The 18,730-nt window shown below is 35.2% G+C and overlaps 2 protein-coding genes across 2 annotated transcripts; one reads left to right on the plus strand and one right to left on the minus strand.

Annotated features, from left to right (window-relative positions):
* Nucleotides 1–5,953: 5,953 nt before the first annotated feature.
* kbtbd12 (kelch repeat and BTB (POZ) domain containing 12) lies at nucleotides 5,954–9,571 on the minus strand. The gene is made up of 6 exons (XM_028447835.1): nucleotides 9,311–9,571; nucleotides 7,863–9,013; nucleotides 7,511–7,781; nucleotides 7,216–7,366; nucleotides 6,911–7,108; nucleotides 5,954–6,816 (listed from the first exon to the last, which is right to left on the minus strand). Exons 2-6 carry the CDS (start codon nucleotides 8,933–8,935, stop codon nucleotides 6,647–6,649), a joined length of 1,863 nt encoding a protein of 620 aa, XP_028303636.1. The 5' UTR covers nucleotides 8,936–9,013; nucleotides 9,311–9,571; the 3' UTR covers nucleotides 5,954–6,646.
* Nucleotides 9,572–10,354: 783 nt separating this feature from the next.
* On the plus strand, nucleotides 10,355–18,382 carry slc26a6l1 (solute carrier family 26 member 6, like 1). The gene is made up of 19 exons (XM_028446926.1): nucleotides 10,355–10,571; nucleotides 10,684–10,823; nucleotides 10,986–11,096; nucleotides 11,178–11,353; nucleotides 11,433–11,597; nucleotides 12,070–12,222; nucleotides 12,522–12,604; nucleotides 12,691–12,838; nucleotides 13,087–13,200; nucleotides 13,578–13,655; nucleotides 13,745–13,840; nucleotides 13,912–14,018; nucleotides 14,120–14,189; nucleotides 14,275–14,367; nucleotides 15,951–16,061; nucleotides 16,146–16,568; nucleotides 17,084–17,138; nucleotides 17,217–17,362; nucleotides 17,539–18,382. The coding sequence occupies exons 1-19, from the start codon at nucleotides 10,432–10,434 to the stop codon at nucleotides 17,563–17,565; spliced, it is 2,436 nt and encodes an 811-aa protein (XP_028302727.1). The 5' UTR covers nucleotides 10,355–10,431; the 3' UTR covers nucleotides 17,566–18,382.
* Nucleotides 18,383–18,730: the final 348 nt, after the last annotated feature.

Below are 18,730 nucleotides of genomic sequence, written 5' to 3' on the forward strand. Positions count from 1 at the left end.
TTTCTTTTTTGTAAGATAAGTCTATCATATGACCTTTAAACATAGTTAATATATGATGAGCACACTTAAACTGTTGTGAAAATGCAGTAAGGCATGAAAAATGAGAGAATTGGTAAACACTCCAAATTTCAGAAGTAAGGCTATAGTAAGGCATAAAAATTAAGAGATTTTTTTTTTTTTTTTTTTTTTTTCTGAGATAGGACAATTATATGACCCTTAAAAATAGTTAAAATATGATGAGCACACTTAAACTGGGGTGAAAATGCAGTAAGGCATGAAAAATGAGAAAATTGTGAAAAACTCCAAATTTCATAGGTAAGGCTATAATAAGGTATAAAAATTGAAAGTTTTTTTTTTTCTTTTTGAGAAATAGGACAATTATATGACTCTTAAAAACAGTTAAAATATGATGAGCACAATTAAACTGGTGTGAAAATGCAGTAAGGCATGAAAAATGAGAAAAATGTAAAAAAAAAAAAAAAACTCAAATTTTTGGAATCTAAGGCTATAGTAAGGCATAAAAATTGTTTTTCTTTTTTATGAGATAAAGCTATCATATGACCCTTAAAAATAGTTAAAATATGATGAGCACACTTAAACTGTTGTGAAAATGCAGTAAGGCATGAAAAAGGAGAGAATTGTGAAAAACTCCAAATTTCAGAAATAAGGCTATAGTAAGGCATAAAAATTGAAAGATTTTTTTTTTTTTTTTCTGAGATAGGACAATTATATGACCCTTAAAAATAGTTAAAATATGATGAGCACACTTAAACTGGTGTGAAAATGCAGTAAGGCATGAAAAATGAGAGAATTGTGAAAAATTCCAAATTTCAGAAATAAGGCTATAGTAAGGCATAAAAATTGAAAAATGTTTTTTTTTTTTTTTTTTCTGAGATAGGACAATTATATGACCTTTAAAAACAGTTAAAATATGATGACCACAATTAAACTGGTGTGAAAATGCAGTAAGGCATGAAAAATGAGAAAATGTAAAAAAAAAAAAAAAACTCCAAATTTTGGATGTAAGGCTATAGTAAGGCATAAAAATTGTTTTTCTTTTTTATGAGATAAAGCTATCATATGACCTTTAAACATAGTTAAAATATGATGAGCACACTTAAACTGTTGTGAAAATGCAGTAAGGCATGAAAAATGAGAGAATTGTGAAAAACTCCAAACTTCAGAAGTTAGGCATAAAAATTGAAAAATGTTTTTTTTTTTTTTTTTCTGAGATAGGACAATTATATGACCCTTAAAAATAGTTAAAATATGATGAGCACAATTAAACTGGTGTAAAAATGCAGTAAGGCATGAAAAATGAGAAAAATGTAAAAAAAAAAAAAAAAAAACTCAAATTTTTGGAATCTAAGGCTATAGTAAGGCATAAAAAATTTTTATTTCTTTTATGTAAGATAAGGCTATCATATGACCCTTAAAAATAGTTAAAATATGATGAGCACACTTAAACTGTTGTGAAAATGCAGTAAGGCATGAAAAATGAGAGAATTGTGAAAAAACTCCAAATTTCAGAAGTAAGCCTATAGTAAGGCATAAAAATTGAAAGATGTTTTTTTTTTTTTTCTGAAATAGGACAATTATATGACCCTTAAAAATAGTTAAAATATGATAAGCACACTTAAACTGGGGTGAAAATGCAGTAAGGCATGAAAAATGAGAAAATTGTAAAAAAAAAAAAAAAAACTCAAAATTTTGGATGTAAGCCTATAGTAAGGCATAAAAATTGAAAGATGTTTTTTTTTTTTTTTTTTTTCTGAAATAGGACAATTATATGACCCTTAAAAACAGTTAAAATATGATGAGCACAATTAAACTGGTGTGAAAATGCAGTAAGGCATGAAAAATGAGATAAATGTAAAAAAAAAAAAAAACCTCAAATATTTGAATGTAAAGGTATAGCAAGGCATAAAAATTTTATTTCTTTTTTGTAAGATAAGTCTATCATATGACCTTTAAACATAGTTAATATATGATGAGCACAATTAAACTGTTGTGAAAATGCAGTAAGGCATGAAAAATGAGAGAATTGGTAAAAACTCCAAATTTCAGAAGTAAGGCTATAGTAAGGCATAAAAATTAAGAGATTTTTTTTTTTTTTTTTTTTTTTTTTTCTGAGATAGGACAATTATATGACCCTTAAAAATAGTTAAAATATGATGAGCACACTTAAACTGGGGTGAAAATGCAGTAAGGCATGAAAAATTAGAAAATTGTGAAAAACTCCAAATTTCATAGGTAAGGCTATAATAAGGTATAAAAATTGAAAGTTTTTTTTTTTCTTTCTGAGAAATAGGACAATTATATGACTCTTAAAAACAGTTAAAATATGATGAGCACAATTAAACTGGTGTGAAAATGCAGTAAGGCATGAAAAATGAGAAAAATGTAAAAAAAAAAAAAAAAAACTCAAATTTTTGGAATCTAAGGCTATAGTAAGGCATAAAAATTGTTTTTCTTTTTTACGAGATAAAGCTATCATATGACCCTTAAAAATAGTTAAAATATGATGAGCAAACTTAAACTGTTGTGAAAATGCAGTAAGGCATGAAAAAGGAGAAAATTGTGAAAAACTCCAAATTTCATAGGTAAGGCTATAGTAAGGCATAAAAATTGAAAGACGTTTTTTTTTTTTTTTTTCTTTCTTTCTGAGACATAGGACAATTATATGACCCTTAAAAATAGTTAAAATATGATAAGCACACTTAAACTGGGGTGAAAATGCAGTAAGGCATGAAAAATGAGAAAATTGTGAAAAGCTCCAAATTTCATAGGTAAGGCTATAATAAGGCATAAAAATTGAAAGTTTTTTTTTTTTTTTTTTTTTTTTTTCTGAAATAGGACAATTATATGACCCTTAAAAATAGTTAAAATATGATAAGCACACTTAAACTGGGGTGAAAATGCAGTAAGGCATGAAAAATGAGAAAATTGTGAAAAACTCCAAATTTCATAAGTTTTTTTTTTTTCTTTTTTTTCTTTCTGAGATATAGGACAATTATATGACCCTTAAAAACAGTTAAAATATGATGAGCATAATTAAACTGGTGTGAAAATGCAGTAAGGCATGAAAAATGAGAAAAATGTAAAAAAAAAAAAAAAAACTCAAAATTTTGGATGTAAGGCTATAGTAAGGCATAAAAATTGTTTTTCTTTTTTATGAGATAAAGCTATCATATGACCTTTAAACATAGTTAAAATATGATGAGCACACTTAAACTGTTGTGAAAATGCAGTAAGGCATGAAAAATGAGAGAATTGTGAAAAACTCCAAACTTCAGAAGTAAGGCTATAGTAAGGCATAAAAATTAAGAGATTTTTTTTTTTTTTCTGAAATAGGACAATTATATGACCCTTAAAAATAGTTAAAATATGATAAGCACACTTAAACTGGGGTGAAAATGCAGTAAGGCATGAAAAATGAGAAAATTGTGAAAAGCTCCAAATTTCATAGGTAAGGCTATAATAAGGCATAAAAATTGAAAGTTTTTTTTTTTTTTTTTTTTTTTTTCTGAAATAGGACAATTATATGACCCTTAAAAATAGTTAAAATATGATAAGCACACTTAAACTGGGGTGAAAATGCAGTAAGGCATGAAAAATGAGAAAATTGTGAAAAACTCCAAATTTCATAAGTTTTTTTTTTTTTCTTTTTTTTTCTTTCTGAGATATAGGACAATTATATGACCCTTAAAAACAGTTAAAATATGATGAGCATAATTAAACTGGTGTGAAAATGCAGTAAGGCATGAAAAATGAGAAAAATGTAAAAAAAAAAAAAAAACTCAAAATTTTGGATGTAAGGCTATATAGTAAGGCATAAAAATTGTTTTTCTTTTTTATGAGATAAAGCTATCATATGACCTTTAAACATAATAAAAATATGATGAGCACACTTAAACTGGTGTGAAAATGCAGTAAGGCATGAAAAATGAGAGAATTGTGAAAAATTCCAAATTTCAGAAATAAGGCTATAGTAAGGCATAAAAATTGAAAGATTTTTTTTTTTTTTTCTGAGATAGGACAATTATATGACCCTTAAAAATAGTTAAAATATGATGAGCACACTTAAACTGGTGTGAAAATGCAGTGAGGCATGAAAAACAAGAAAATTGTGAAAAACTTTATTTTTCAGAAGTAAGGCTATAGTAAGGCATAAAAATTGAAAGTTTTTTTTTTTTTTTTTTTTTCTGAGATAGGACAATTATATGACCCTTAAAAATAGTTAAAATATGATGAGCACACTTAAACTGGGGTGAAAATGCAGTAAGGCATGAAAAATGAGAAAATTGTGAAAAACTCCAAATTTCATAGGTAAGGCTATAGTAAGGCATAAAAATTGAAAGTTTTTTTTTTTCTTTTTTTTTCTTTCTGAGTAATAGGACAATTATATGACCTTTAAAAACAGTTAAAATATGATGAGCACACTTAAACTGGGGTGAAAATGCAGTAAGGCATGAAAAATGAGAAAATTGTGAAAAACTCCAAATTTCATAGGTAAGGCTATAATAAGGCATAAAAATTGAAAGTTTTTTTTTTTCTTTCTGAGAAATAGGACAATTATATGACTCTTAAAAACAGTTAAAATATGATGAGCACAATTAAACTGGTGTGAAAATGCAGTAAGGCATGAAAAATGAGAAAAATGTAAAAAAAAAAAAAAAAACTCAAATTTTTGGAATCTAAGGCTATAGTAAGGCATAAAAATTGTTTTTCTTTTTTATGAGATAAAGCTATCATATGACCCTTAAAAATAGTAAAATATGATGAGCACACTTAAACTGTTGTGAAAATGCAGTAAGGCATGAAAAATGAGAGAATTGTGAAAAACTCCAAATTTCATAGGTAAGGCTAAATTAAGCTCCCACTATATGAATACATACTTCCGACCGACGCTGTACTAGTTAAGAAAAGTTGAAGATCATAAAGAAAAGTCAACAGGGTAATCCAACTCTTCAAGAAAAGGGAAGAGAAATAATAAACATGAGTTTCAGTGTGATGTGCTCTTTATTTGCTTATTTCAAATAAAAGTTGATGTGTTATTGCTATGGCAACCACAGTGTTTGATTAAAATAAGAATTACTTTTAAAAATATACCAGGGTTTTAAAGCTGATGTATTCCATTCCCACACACCAAATACCACACACTAATAGAAACAACGATTGTGCAGATATTCATTGCTTAACTAAATTAATGAATATCAAACTTAATTTTACAGCAATGCTAAACTAACCATTCGAACCTACTTAAACACTTTGGTAAAGTAAGCAACAGTTTAGTGTATATGCTTATGCTACAATTCAGACTAAAGATAAAGTGCTTGTTTATTAGCTGATTTTTATGCTTCACAAAGCATGTGGCACATAAATGACACTAAAATAAATGGTGATTAGGTTTGCATTAGAGCAGTGGTTCCTAACCTTGATTCAGTCGAACCTCAGGGGTTCATTGAGTCAATCTCAGTGGTTCGGCAAGGATGAAGACACACAGAGTAAAAATATGTTAGACAAACACATTTCAATGATAAACTAGTTTATTAAAAAAATAAATTGTGATATTTTTTTTTTATTTTATTTTAAATAATTGTTAAAAAAAAATGTAAAATCAAGTGATGCAAAAAAAAAAAAAAAAAAAAAATAGGCCCAAGCTTACTGGTATGCAGGGTTCCAGCAGATCCTTAAAAAGTCTTAAAAGACCTTACAGTAAATTCATTAATCTAAAAATAAGGCCTCAATTGTCATTAAAATGTCTTAAATGCATTGTTTCAAAAGTCTTAAATGTTAACAGTTTGTTTTTATGTTTGTCTCACTTTTCAAAATAAATGGTAGTAGTTTAAAAAAAATATGTATAAACAAAATGGGAAAATTTAACGAAAATTGCCAATTTTTCATATTGGTTTTTATTTTTTCTATTTTTGTTGTTTTACATATTTGTGGCTATTTTTCATCTTGTGTTTTTGGAGTGATTTTGATTATTTTAGTCTGTTTTTTTGTGTGTATTTTACTATCATTTTGTGTATTTTTGTGTGTTTACTTTAGGGGTCGCCAGTTGTGAATCTGCACGAGACACTAGAAAAAAAATGATCCTAACCTTATGTAATTGATGTGGTGTCATTTCCCCCAATTATGTTTACTGTGAAGTTGGTCTTAAATTTAATTTCAAATGGCAATAAAAAGTCTTGAATTTAATTTAACTAAAGCTGTAGGAACCCTGTGTATGTGTCCAAATAAAGTATACACATATGTCTTACATACATATATTCCTTTTCCAATTCTGAAGGGTTCAGTGAATGCATGGATGAAGCGTGCAGGGTTCAGTACTTCCAAGGTTAAGAACCACTGCAATAGAGACTTAGACTTACAGTAAGTCCTATCAAACTCAAAGTGTAACAATAAATAAGGTCAAAAATGCATACAAGCCTTCTGCGTGACTAACAATAGTTATAGCAACACAGCTGCATGTTATGTCTCAGGTAATCAACTCTTAAAAATGTGCGGGAAAAAAAAGCGGGCTAGCCTGGTTCTACTGATGTACAGCAATATGAGCGCCTTTTGCCCAACATTAAGCGCTTTGATCTTGTGAATAATAAAGTTTCTTTGCCAGTTAACCCCTCAGACATTGAGTTGACTGTCACAGTTTCACTAAGTCTGCAGGTGGAGATTGGAGTCCTCTTGGGTTCAGATTTGCTACCAAGCAGACGTCATAGTTATCATGCATCAAAACGCGTCGAGCCACCACTGTCCACCGGTTCGCCGATGGATCCAGCTCCAAAATATCCTTTGTTATGTCCTCATGACGGTCTGGGAAAAGTTAAGAAAAATAAGATCAAAGCAGACACTGGGAAAAAACAAACATGATGTCATTTTACCAGGGGTACAAATTTAGTTTTATTACCTGCCGCTTTGTAGTACCCACACACATATATCTTGCCTCCCACCACTCCAGCATTGGAGGCATTAGTGCGCAGTGAAAGCTGTGGCGAAGGAAGTGGAGGGCCTTCCCTCCAGTAATCCTTGTCTGAGTTGTATATCTCAACAGCATTGAGACAGTGACGAGATTGTCCTCGATCTATCCCCTCACATCCAATACCACCTGCAAAACCAAAGATCACAAACAGCCACATTAAGTATATTTAAATCATGTATTTCTGCTGATTGAGTAATCATATTGCATCTTATTTGGACATTTAATAATTTTACCCATAACATAAATTTCTTCATTAAGTGCCACAGCACTGAATCGATAGCGTGAGTATTTCATTGGACCCAATTCGGTCCATTTGTTTGTGTTTGGGTCGTACTCCAGAAGGCGGTTACTCAGGCGGTCTGGCTCATCATCTGTTCGATACGACTGGAGGGTTAAAGGGGAAGAAGAGTGTGAACAAACGCAGCAGGTGTAGAGTAACTGTAGAAGACCTCCTGCTGTTAGCAAGCATAACATTTTCCTTTTCCAAGTGCCTACTTTAATGAAAATGTTTGACATTTTTTTAATCACCTGTGGAGTTTTGCCACCTATTACATAAAGGCGGTCATTCATCTTGACCACACTGTGGTAGGCCAAAGGCAGAGGCAAGGGTGCCGCGCTTCTCCACGGTCCACCCTGCAGAGACCATCGCTCCACACAGTTTGTGATGAGAAACTGGTTCTTCAGCTTCATTTGTCCTCCCATTAGGTACAGAGTATCACCTAATGATCCCAAAGCATATGAGTCACGATACTCTGCTGATGTCAGGTGCTCCCAGCTTCCCTGGGCATCTACTTTGTACCTGAAAATTGACAACAGGCAACAATTTGTCAGTAAAGAAAGCCAAACCATTAAAACATGTCATTACGCTTTTTCTTTTTACCTGAAGAGCTCAGTGTTCATGTGTTTCTGGCGTGCCATCCTACGAGCACTAGCCTCCCCTGCTACAACAATGTCATTTTTTTCAGTAACGACACCAGCACACACATATCCCAGAGCCTCGCCGTAACGTGGTGAAGTGATAAAGTGGGTGTGGCCTGTTAATGGCGCATAGCAAAAGCTGCGCTCAGAATAGTTTCCGTACTTTGATCTAATTCCACCATCGTCATTACCAACACAGAGCAAAAGATCTGTGGTCTCCATGCCATAACGCAGCTTCAGTTTGCGTGGAGCAGCTGAGGGATGCATGGATATGACCTCCAATGCTTCTTTCAGCATATCCAGACTTTCAGCATCGGCCAATAGAGCTGTATTTCTCTTCATTGCCTCCTTCAAATATTCAGGATTTATCAACGGCAGTCGAACCTTTCTCAGAAGTTCTGGAAGATGTCGAATACGTACTTCAGCCTCTACCAGTGTGCTATTTTTCACCCAAGCAAGAACCACATCCAAGATAGTTTCTTCTCTCGAGACATTAAGATCATCAGAAGACAGAAGCTTTCCAAGCTGATGGGCTTCCAGCTCCAGGATCTCCTCACCGCGGCAGACTTGGACAAAGTGTTGCCTCAGGAAGCGATGGGCATGATCAGCAAGCTCCTCTGCACCAAGATCACGAGCAAAGTAGTACACTCCAAGGCAATTGGAGGCATCCATGTTTTCAGTCATATGCTGCTGGCAGAGGTGGAAGACATCATCCATCTGCAGCATAAATGCTGCGATAGAGATGCCTTGTACATTGGTATTGGTGAGTGGAAGATCTGAGCAATACATGTAGTTTAGGAGGAGGGCCAGGCTGTCTGCAGGGGTGTCACGCAGGAATATTTCCCTGTTGTGGCACTCTCGCAAACCACAGGTGAACATGACACGGAAATATGGACTGAATGCTGAGAGAACAACCCTGTGGCAGGGAAAACTAATACCTTCAGCAACCAGCACCACATCTGTCAGATGCTCAATATCTCTCATCTTCTGAAGCTGGTTGAGCAGCACAAGTCCATGTTTGGCTGTGAGATCCATTGTATTACAAAATGTAAGTGTTTTTGTGAAGCTACACAAAATTATTTTTTTATACACCCTAGACAATTACTGATGTTTCTGAAAAACAAAAGCAGAATACAGTTATTTGTTATCATAGCAAACAAGTAGCACCGTATTTTGATATAAAATGAGATTGTGCAACATTGTCTTGATTTTACATTTCTTGACAAAAACAGACAAATAAAGATAGCAATTTTTATAGCTAATGATCATTGTGAAATTTTAAGCTCTTATCAAGCAACTTTTAAATTAGTTTTGCAATCCCATTTGGAAAAAATTATAAAAACCACACAAGATAAGGTACCTAACTATGTTCTCAAAAGCAGAATACCAGCAACTATTCATTGCACTCACATAAAATCTTTCCAAAGTCGTTGGGTTCCTTTCGGCTTATCCACTTGTTTCTTTTGCCTTAAAATATCAGGGAATCTCAATATATGTCATTGAGTGGCATGTTTTGTTGCTATCCCTGGGTGTTGTTACTTGGGTAAAAAACTTATGAGCAAATCCAGGGCAGACGTTTCTAGCCTCGCTGCAGCCCCCTGAGCTGTCAACCCAAAAATAGACCTGTTGTGGCAGCACATGCATGAGTCGTTTGAGCAATTCCCAGAGAGTGTTTTGAAGTTGTAGCAATCACAGTTGTTGTTGATTCTGGTAACATCCATGTTTTGGTTTATTGTCATGGCTTTTTACTTCATTTGGAGAAATATTCATCCCCAGTTATTTTTCTTGGTCAGGGGTATTAAAGATTGAAATGACTAAAACATTGCTCTTAGGTCAGGCTCAGATTTCACTTTTAAAGACACAGGAGCACATGTTTTATAATTGCCCTAATTTTCTTTTTAACTCATCAGTAAAAGTCAAAATGCTGGTTTTTGTGGATCATATTCCCGGAACCTTTCATTTTATCATGTATAGGTAGATATTTCAACTCTAAGCAGTTTGAGAGGTGGGTTGATTAATTCAATGTAAAATTGACCTGGACTTTATTTAATTTTGCACCTTATCTACAACCAAAATAGCAACAAAGCACTTTACAATGTCATCCGCATTAATCCATTTACAATCACATTTACAATGAAGGACTAGCTATTCTACCAATATGAGGGTTCAGCATCTTGCCTTTTAGAAGTCAACCCTTCTCCCACCTGAGCTATGGTTTTCCAATGACATCTTTTACCTCATTAGCTTATAGTTTGGCATTTTATTAAAAACGAAGGACTGAAAAGGCACAATGAGTTAATAATTTGTTTCTTTTAGCCCCTATGTGCATTTTTGAGTCTTTCGCTCAGTCATCACTATATTGACGAACTTCTGCCCACAACATCCTGACTGCAGTTAAACATTAAGCAGTTAGGCATACATAATCAGAATTAATGTGTCTTTTGTCTGCAGAGAGATAACATCTAATTTTGGACAAGAGTTAAGCCAAATCTTTGTGCATATCTTAAAATCTTGACTTGTCGCATATCCTGATGGACTCAACACGCAGATTTGGAAAATACAGAATAGAAAGGGAAGTGCTTGATGAAGAAAGACTGGAAGAGTTAACACAGAGAAAAACCTATTCAGAAATCCATCCTCCTCTCACCAAGCAACTGAAAGAATCCTTAAGGTAAGGCAAAGTCTGTAAGGCTTACTGCAATTTCAGAACAGAGAATGCGAGTTTTATGAAAAGTTTTTTTGACTTTCATATATACTTTTTATGTACTCTACCTGCCTCTCAGATGTACACTACCTATGTTGAAGAAAAGTTTGATGAGCACCTTTCCTGTACTGTACTGGTTGCCCAAGTACTCAGTTTGGGATTATGGGATGCCAGACATTGTATCTGGTATTAGTGTGGGCATCATGCACCTGCCACAAGGTAAACCCATAGTCCACATTTATCAAGGAGTTCACAATACAGATATTGCTTTGTCATTATAATATTTGTGTAAATTATTTCTGCATTTACAATATCTTCTTTTACTGTACAGCATCAAAAACACATGTGCCCCTGACTTGTTAAAACTTCTGTTGTCAACAGGTATGGCTTATGCATTGTTGGCTTCTTTACCTCCTGTCTTTGGGCTCTACACATCTCTCTATCCACCATTAATATATTTCTTTTTTGGAACATCACGTCATATTTCCATTGGTAAGAAATCAAAGACAGTCCATTATCTAACTATTTATCCACCCATCCACATTTTCATCCACTTACCTGTGATGTGTTCAGGCACCTTTACTGTGCTCAGTATCATGGTGGGCAGTGTGACAGAGAGACTTGCACCAGATGGGGATTTTCTCCAATCCAATGGTACTAACATGACTGGAGACGTGGACATAGCTGCCCGGGACACATACAGAGTGCAGGTTGCAGCTGCCACAACAGTCCTTGGAGGTCTCATTCAGGTTATTGGCCCAAAACAGCTCATTCTATCATATCTTGTCAAGTTACAGTCACCTATGACTCACCCCTGCGTCCTCACAGGTGCTGTTGGGTGTGGTGAAGTTTGGTTTTGTAGGAACATACTTGTCTGAACCTCTGGTTCGGGCTTACACCACAGCTGCTTCAGTCCATGCGGTGGGAGCACAACTAAAGTACATCTTTGGGGTCTCACCTAAACGTTTCAGTGGCCCACTGTCGTTGATCTATGTGAGTACTGATTAGTATTTATTATGTCAACTGACTATTTGTTTACCCAACAGTGCTGACCATTACTTAGTTGATGTTAATGAATCAAATATTAAAAATTGGCATTACAAAATAATGAATCAACACTAAATATAAACTGGGGCACAAGGTGGAATGCATGCACGCACGCACAAATTAGCCCAAATCATAACTAGCTTATTTCATCTAAGTTTTTATGATTTCACATATTTTAAACTTTATCCTTAAGAGCACTTAGTTGTTAGAGTGCACATCATAAGTATACATTATGACTGTAATTAATTTTAAGAGCGATAAAACATCCGGAATTTGATCAAACTCAAGCTTTCATATGCAAAAAATCTTACTCTTGTCTTTTTGCAAATTCTCTGTATTGGCCTTTGTTTCAAATGTTTACCAAAACTTTTGTAAATGAAAGAATTTAATGCAGGGATCCTTTTTTGCCATTTTTCAGACCATGTGGGATGTTTTCATTTTGCTGCCCAAAACTCATCTCCCCACACTGGTGGTCAGTGCTGTGACAATAGCACTCCTGATCGTTGCCAAGGAGCTCAATGTGTTCCTCCGACGGAAGCTTCCAGTACCTGTCCCTGTAGAGCTGATCACAGTTAGTTGACAAGAGGAAACACTCTCTGCCCCCTCTTGATGTCATACCCTTTCTGCTGTACCTTGCTGACACTAATGTTAATTGGTTAGAAATGCACAGACGTGGTGGAAATTTGCTGCTGAATCAGCATTTTGGACATGGCTTCTGTTTTTTCACAAGCTATGAAAAGCTATTCAACCTTACTTGATTAAGTTTTAACCTTGTATATAATTTACCACTTGTTAATAATTGATATTTAAGAGGTGAATCATGTAGAAAAATGTGGCTTTGTATCTTATGTTTACAATCTTTTTAACCAGATTGTGGTAGCGACATTGGTGTCATCGTATGGCCACCTAAACCACAACTACAGTGTGTCAGTAGTTGGAGAAATCCCGAGTGGGTAAGTACTATCTTTCATGGTTTTAAATGCCTAATTGAATACTTTCAGTAATTCCATCTACTCTTCCTGTGTCCCCTACTGGATAGTTTAAGTTCTCCCAGTGTGCCTGATGTGAGTCTGTTTGGAAAAGTCATTGGCGATGCTTTTGCATTGGCAATAGTTGGATACGCCATATCTATTTCACTTGGAAAGACATTTGCATTGAAACATGGATACAAGGTGGACAGCAACCAGGTGAAGCCCAACTCATGATTACAAGATCACATTAGTCCAGTTGTTTAATTTGGAGGGCTACTGTTTCTTATGTTTTGGGCTAGTCCATGAATATATACAAACTGATATAAAAAAAAGTAGAAATAGCTCATAAATATATATATATAGATAGCACCTGAGATAGGTTGAACAGACCAGTGATGACACCCCAGATATGTCCTCACTTTCAACACCAAGTCATGTTTTTTCTTTCCCTCATCTTGCTACAGGAGCTTGTGGCATTGGGGCTCAGTAATGCAGTGGGAGGCTTCTTTCAGTGCTTCTCTGTCTGCCCCTCCATGTCTCGAAGTCTCATCCAAGAGTCTACTGGTGGAAAAACACAAGTGAGTGCCCCCCAAAAAACAAAGCGGACACAAACAGACAGACGACCACTCCCTTTCCCAATTACTTTGACTGGCAATTTAGAAACTCCAAGTAACCTAACCTAACATACATACTCTTGGATGGTGCGAGGAAACCTGAGTAGCTGGATAGAGAAAACCACACGTACACAGCAACTTGAAGACATGCAAACACCACAAAAAAAACCCCAAATGTCCATCTTTTTGCAAGCACATTTTGATTTGCATTATTGTTTTATGAAGTCTCTCGAGGTATCCAGAACAACTAAACAGTGAATGAGAGCCATCTTTATCAAGAGGCATTTGATACATATTGAACATACCGATAACTAAATCTAGAAATCACGTGTGTTGATCAGATGGCTGGAGTGGCCTCAGCTGTAATCGTGCTGGTGACTGTGCTAAAGCTTGGAACTCTCTTTCAGGAACTGCCTAAGGTTTGTTTGTCTCTGTTAATGATTTGCTAAAAACATACCCAACATATGTCATAGAAGGACACACTAACTGGTTATTTAAATCATTTTAGGCTGTCCTTGCATCGATTGTCTTTGTAAATCTGAAGGGCATGTTCAAGCAGTATGCTGACATTGTTACACTGTGGAGGAGCAGCAAGATTGATTTGGTAAAATAACATAATTATCTGAATACAGTGTGCAACATTACGCTAATCAATGTTACCCTGCATTTTTCAAGGTGGTGTGGTTGGTCACTTGGATATCAACACTGCTGCTCAATCTAGATCTGGGTTTGGCAGCATCCATCACCTTTGCTCTGTTCACGGTTATCTTCAGGACTCAGCTGTATGATTCATATCACTGCTGTTTGCCCTCTGCATAGAGCATTATTGTGCCTAAAAGATTCCAAATAACATTCCTAATGCTGTTTTGATTCCCACGTTTAGGCCAACATACTCCGTTCTGGGAAACATTCCAGGCACAGAACTTTATGTGGATATGGAAACTCACAAAGAGGTGAAACAGAACAATAGGAAACCCTAGAATAAAACAATTATGTACTGAGTGCACAGGAAAATAAAGGTGCTTCTGTGTTTAACAGGCCAGAGAGATTCCAGGTGTCACTATATTCCACTCTTCTGCTACAGTGTACTTTGCCAACGCAGAACTCTACCTCGAAGCCCTGAAAGAAAAAGTCTGTTCTTCTACCTAACAATACAATCAAACAGGATTACAGATTATCATTAGAGAGACCAGTACATTAAAAAATATATAAGAAAAAGCATTTTTAACATTGAAAGTTCAAATTGAAACCTTTTTGAAATCAGTGATAATTTTGACAGCACATTTTTATTTGGTTTTTTAGTCATAGTTTTTTGACTAAAATGCTCATCAGCACTATTTCAATTATAGCCTAGTTTTAGTCAACTAATGACATTACCATTTAAGTAATTTATCAACCTGATATTGGATGGTATTATTGTTTGTAAATACACAGACAGATTTGGTGTGATCAATGCGTAGGACCACATGATCACAAGTTCTGATTGGTTTCTGCCCCAACTAAAAATCAAGGAAGGTCTGCGTGTGTGTGTGTGTGTGTGGAACGCATTTCTCCCTGACGCAGTGTCTGATCAACCTGAAACTTTTTGAGCAGCTTGCGCATGGCCCCAGGATGTGCATGCATTATATTAGACTTATTTGGTGATTACGTTTCAAAACGTCTACTTTTTATTTATTTCGAACGTGGGTTAGACCGGACGGGAGCCGCCGCACGCACACAGAGCCGTTTAGAGAGAGAGTTGCAACAACGGAATTTTCAGAATAGTTCACAGAAGTTGTTGGCGGGTCAGGCAATTGGAATCCATTGATTCCGAGTGACATAACTGGGATTTTAGGTATTTGTCGTCAATGACTGCATTGATTTAGAGAGTTGGAGGGAGGAGCGTCTGGGCCGCACGCACACAGAGCCGTTTAGAGAGAGAGAGTTGCAACAACGGAAGTTTGAAATAGACTCAAATAGTTCCCGGAAGTTATTGGCGGGAAATGGCAGCGGCTGTGTTTAAAGCGAACAGCGAAACATGCACATTTCTCTGCAAACACAGCATTATAAACGCTGGTGCAAATTTTATCAATTTATCATGCGCATGTCCCATAGAATTCAACCAGGGAAATCACACATGCTATTTTACTTTGCACGCACAAATATACCCCTTTATTACGCTACAGTATATGTACACCCCTTTGTACATCCAACCTTCAAACACGTACTCATTTGACCATAATTGACAACTCTACTTAAGCTCCCACTATATGAATACATACTTCCGACGGGCACTGTACTAGTGTGATGAAATTATAGTTTTGTGATCATTAATTAATGAAAATATTTTTAAATAAATTGGTATAGTGTTCTTTCACATACATTTGTTTAATTAGTCATAGTCCAGTTATTGTAATTTAAAAGAATTTAGTTGACGGATATTATTGTCGAAAGTTTTCTGTCATCAAAATTAGCACTGAGAATTATTTACCGGTAGGTATCAGTAAGAATATAATAAAAAATAATGACTTTGAAAAACCTAAAGATGCTACTTTGAAGAAGGAAATTATTAATTTTCCTTTCTCTACCATGTTAAATGACATGAACTCTGCTCTAACATTTATTGAGGTTAAATTGTTTAAAATTGACTATTTTTGCTCGGAATAGGAAATAGTGGGAGATTTGTTTAAATTCCGGTGATTGTTTTTAATTAATTATTTTTCTCTTATTTGTAGAGTGGGCTTGACATTAGTAAAATGATTATTTATAAGAGGAGGCAGGAGGCCAAACAGAAGCGCAGAGAGAGGAGGGCTGAGAGACGTGAAAAGAGGCAGGCCAAAAGAGAGGTAGGTGGCGGAGAAAACAATGATTACTTTAGAAAAAAATCAAGTGACTCGTGTCAAGGTCAAATAACTCCTCTAATGTCTCAGAGACAAGCTCAGATGAAGGCCAATAAGCTAACTGGTGCAAGTGAGTCATCTGTAGAGGACCAAGTCGGCTGCTGGAGCGAGGGCCACACTGAGGGGACCATTACAGAAGAGGAGGAATGTCCTCAGCGTGAGAATGGCACAGTCTTTGTCATACCCACCTCTTCTCAATCATTAGAAGCTCAGCCCAGATGGGAATACTTAAAAGGAGGAGATCCAGATTGCGCCAGTTTAGGGTGGCTTTCTGAGCTGCAGGATGGGGACACCACCACTTTGGGTTCCAGCTGTGATGACAGCCTGAGTAGAGACTTGGAGCGAGTCTCTATTGGCTCCTTGGGGAAGTGGACTTGGGAAATCCATTCCATTATCCTTGACCTCTCCACAGCCAACTTTATTGACATAGTGGCTATGAAGACCCTGAAAAATGTAAGTACTACTAGAGAGATGCATGTAATAAGTTTTGCTTTTAACAAAAACACTTAATCTTATTTTTAGTGGAGCTTTGCTGGTACTCCAACTCCCTCAGGTGTCTCTTAACAAATGTATTCACGTGACCTTTCATTTCTACTGACAACTGGAGTTGCAATTAATCTAACATACATGTTTTTGTACAGTAGAAGCAAACGAGAGTATCTGTAGAAAACCAATAAACAAGGGAATGAAATTAAAATTTATATGTATTGGTCCAGATTTCTGCCCCCGGGATCAAACCCACAACTTTCTTCTTGTGAGGAATTAGTATAAACTGTCCTCACCTGTTCCTACATAATCTGGTTTTGTTAAAATTGTAATTTGGAGGGAATCATGTCTTTGATTCTCAGTGGTGTACTGAGAGGATTGTGCATTGGATGAACTGACAATGATCTATTTCCTAATGGCATATGGTTCTCTTGTAGTTTTTAGCAGAGAAGTAATGATTGTTTTCTTCTACACACCAACAGTTATTCATGGACTTCAGTGAAATCGATGTGGATATCTACATAGCTGGTTGTCAAAGTAGGAAATATCTGTACATTTCAGATTGAATAGACACTTTTGGGGGATAGTGGAACATGATCACTTGTTGTTTTTCAGCTTCAGTGGTGGAACAACTAAAGCTTGGTGGTTTCTTCTCAGAGGTGATAACAAAGAGACACCTTTTTGCCTCTGTCCATGATGCTGTTCTTTACTGCATGAACCATCGTGGAGCAACATTGTCTCCCAGATATGAGCCCTCCATGGTGAGTATGTTCAGCTGATTTCTATGATTTTTTTTAATTGTAATACATTTAACTCTGTCACACATACCTGAAGTAGTGGTAAATCACAATAATTTGACTGACTAATAGACAAAGTTACGTATTGGGATTGTTTAAAAAATGATATCCTAAAATGTTAAATTGTGTTTTGATTGCAGGAATTGATCAGCGGCACAAAACTTTAAGGCCTTCCAACTAACTGGCGATCCAGCATGGAAGATACAGTAATATCAGCAGAAAGAAAAATGTTGACTTTCCAGAGTAACATTTGAGTTACTGATAAAAAAAACAAACTTTTGAATGCTACAATATTTGACCTTCATAACCTTATAATGAGAATAATGCACATTATTGATTAACGTGACAATTTCCCTTCTTTTGCCCACACTGGTATCATGAACAAAGATCAGTGACCCTTTATTACTGTATGTCAATGAGCCACAGAATAGGTTAAACAAAGCTAATGAACTCCACTGTTTAAATCCCAGACTCTCACTAATCAGTTTATAAAGCAACAGCTTTATTAAAGGTGAAATGTCTTTAAGCAAATTTCCGGTCCAGTTGCCTCAACTAAGGTATCATAATATTGTTGCATGATATACTGTATCAACCACTTCATTCTTTCATTTCTGACATTTGGTTCTAAAACTGTTTGCATTATATTTGTGGTGCCTTTTAGTTGAGACAACTGGACTGGAAATTTAGTTAAAGACTTTTACCTTTAATCAAAGCAGTTTTGCTTGCATTTTGATTGGATGACTGAGAACCATAACATCACATCATATTGTGACTTGACACATTTTGTTTCATGCTAATTAGCTACTCTTCAAGTCGCTCTGTTAAGCAGTTCACAGTTTAATCACTTTGGATGTAGGAGAGGGAATCTTTAGGCACCTCATGATTCGATTAGATTACAATTATAGGGGCTGCGATTCAATTACAAATGTTTCTCACCGTGACCACTGATTAATTCCTTTTTAAAAAAAAAAAAAAAAAACACAACAATTGCAATCAGATGGGAGATAAATTAGCTATTTTATTAAACCAGCCGACAACTGAACTGAACAAAATAGCAGCATCTTTGCTTCTAACATATGCGGTACAATAAATGAAAAGGGCTGTTTTTAACTATATATTGTATACAATATCATAATATAATAAGCAGCTCAAGAACTGAAGTTCTTTTAAAATAGATGTTAATCCATTAAAATATCCCTCGACAGTATTTCATATACTGCAACTGACCACGTAAATAAATTAAATTAATGAAATAAGGTTATTGGAAATACATCGGTTATTGATTAGTATATCTCTATGACTGTGCATCAATTATTTCTCCCACCCCTATTT

This window comes from Gouania willdenowi, chromosome 5 (genome assembly GCF_900634775.1).
Source record: "Gouania willdenowi chromosome 5, fGouWil2.1, whole genome shotgun sequence".
Classification (NCBI taxonomy): domain Eukaryota; kingdom Metazoa; phylum Chordata; class Actinopteri; order Blenniiformes; family Gobiesocidae; genus Gouania; species Gouania willdenowi.

Bases quoted from the DNA above. Each gene is read 5' to 3' on its own strand.
- kbtbd12 (XM_028447835.1), bottom strand. From the start codon at position 8,935: ATGGATCTCACAGCCAAACATGGACTTGTGCTGCTCAACCAGCTTCAG. The intron at 7,782-7,862 runs GTAAAAAGAAAA...GTCAATTTTCAG, and splicing joins ATGAACACTGAGCTCTTCAG to GTACAAAGTAGATGCCCAGG. The intron at 7,367-7,510 runs GTGATTAAAAAA...TTAACCCTCCAG, and splicing joins TAGGTGGCAAAACTCCACAG to TCGTATCGAACAGATGATGA.
- slc26a6l1 (XM_028446926.1), top strand. From the start codon at position 10,432: ATGGACTCAACACGCAGATTTGGAAAATACAGAATAGAAAGGGAAGTG. The intron at 12,223-12,521 runs GTTAGTTGACAA...CTTTTTAACCAG, and splicing joins TCCCTGTAGAGCTGATCACA to ATTGTGGTAGCGACATTGGT. The intron at 12,839-13,086 runs GTGAAGCCCAAC...ATCTTGCTACAG, and splicing joins ACAAGGTGGACAGCAACCAG to GAGCTTGTGGCATTGGGGCT.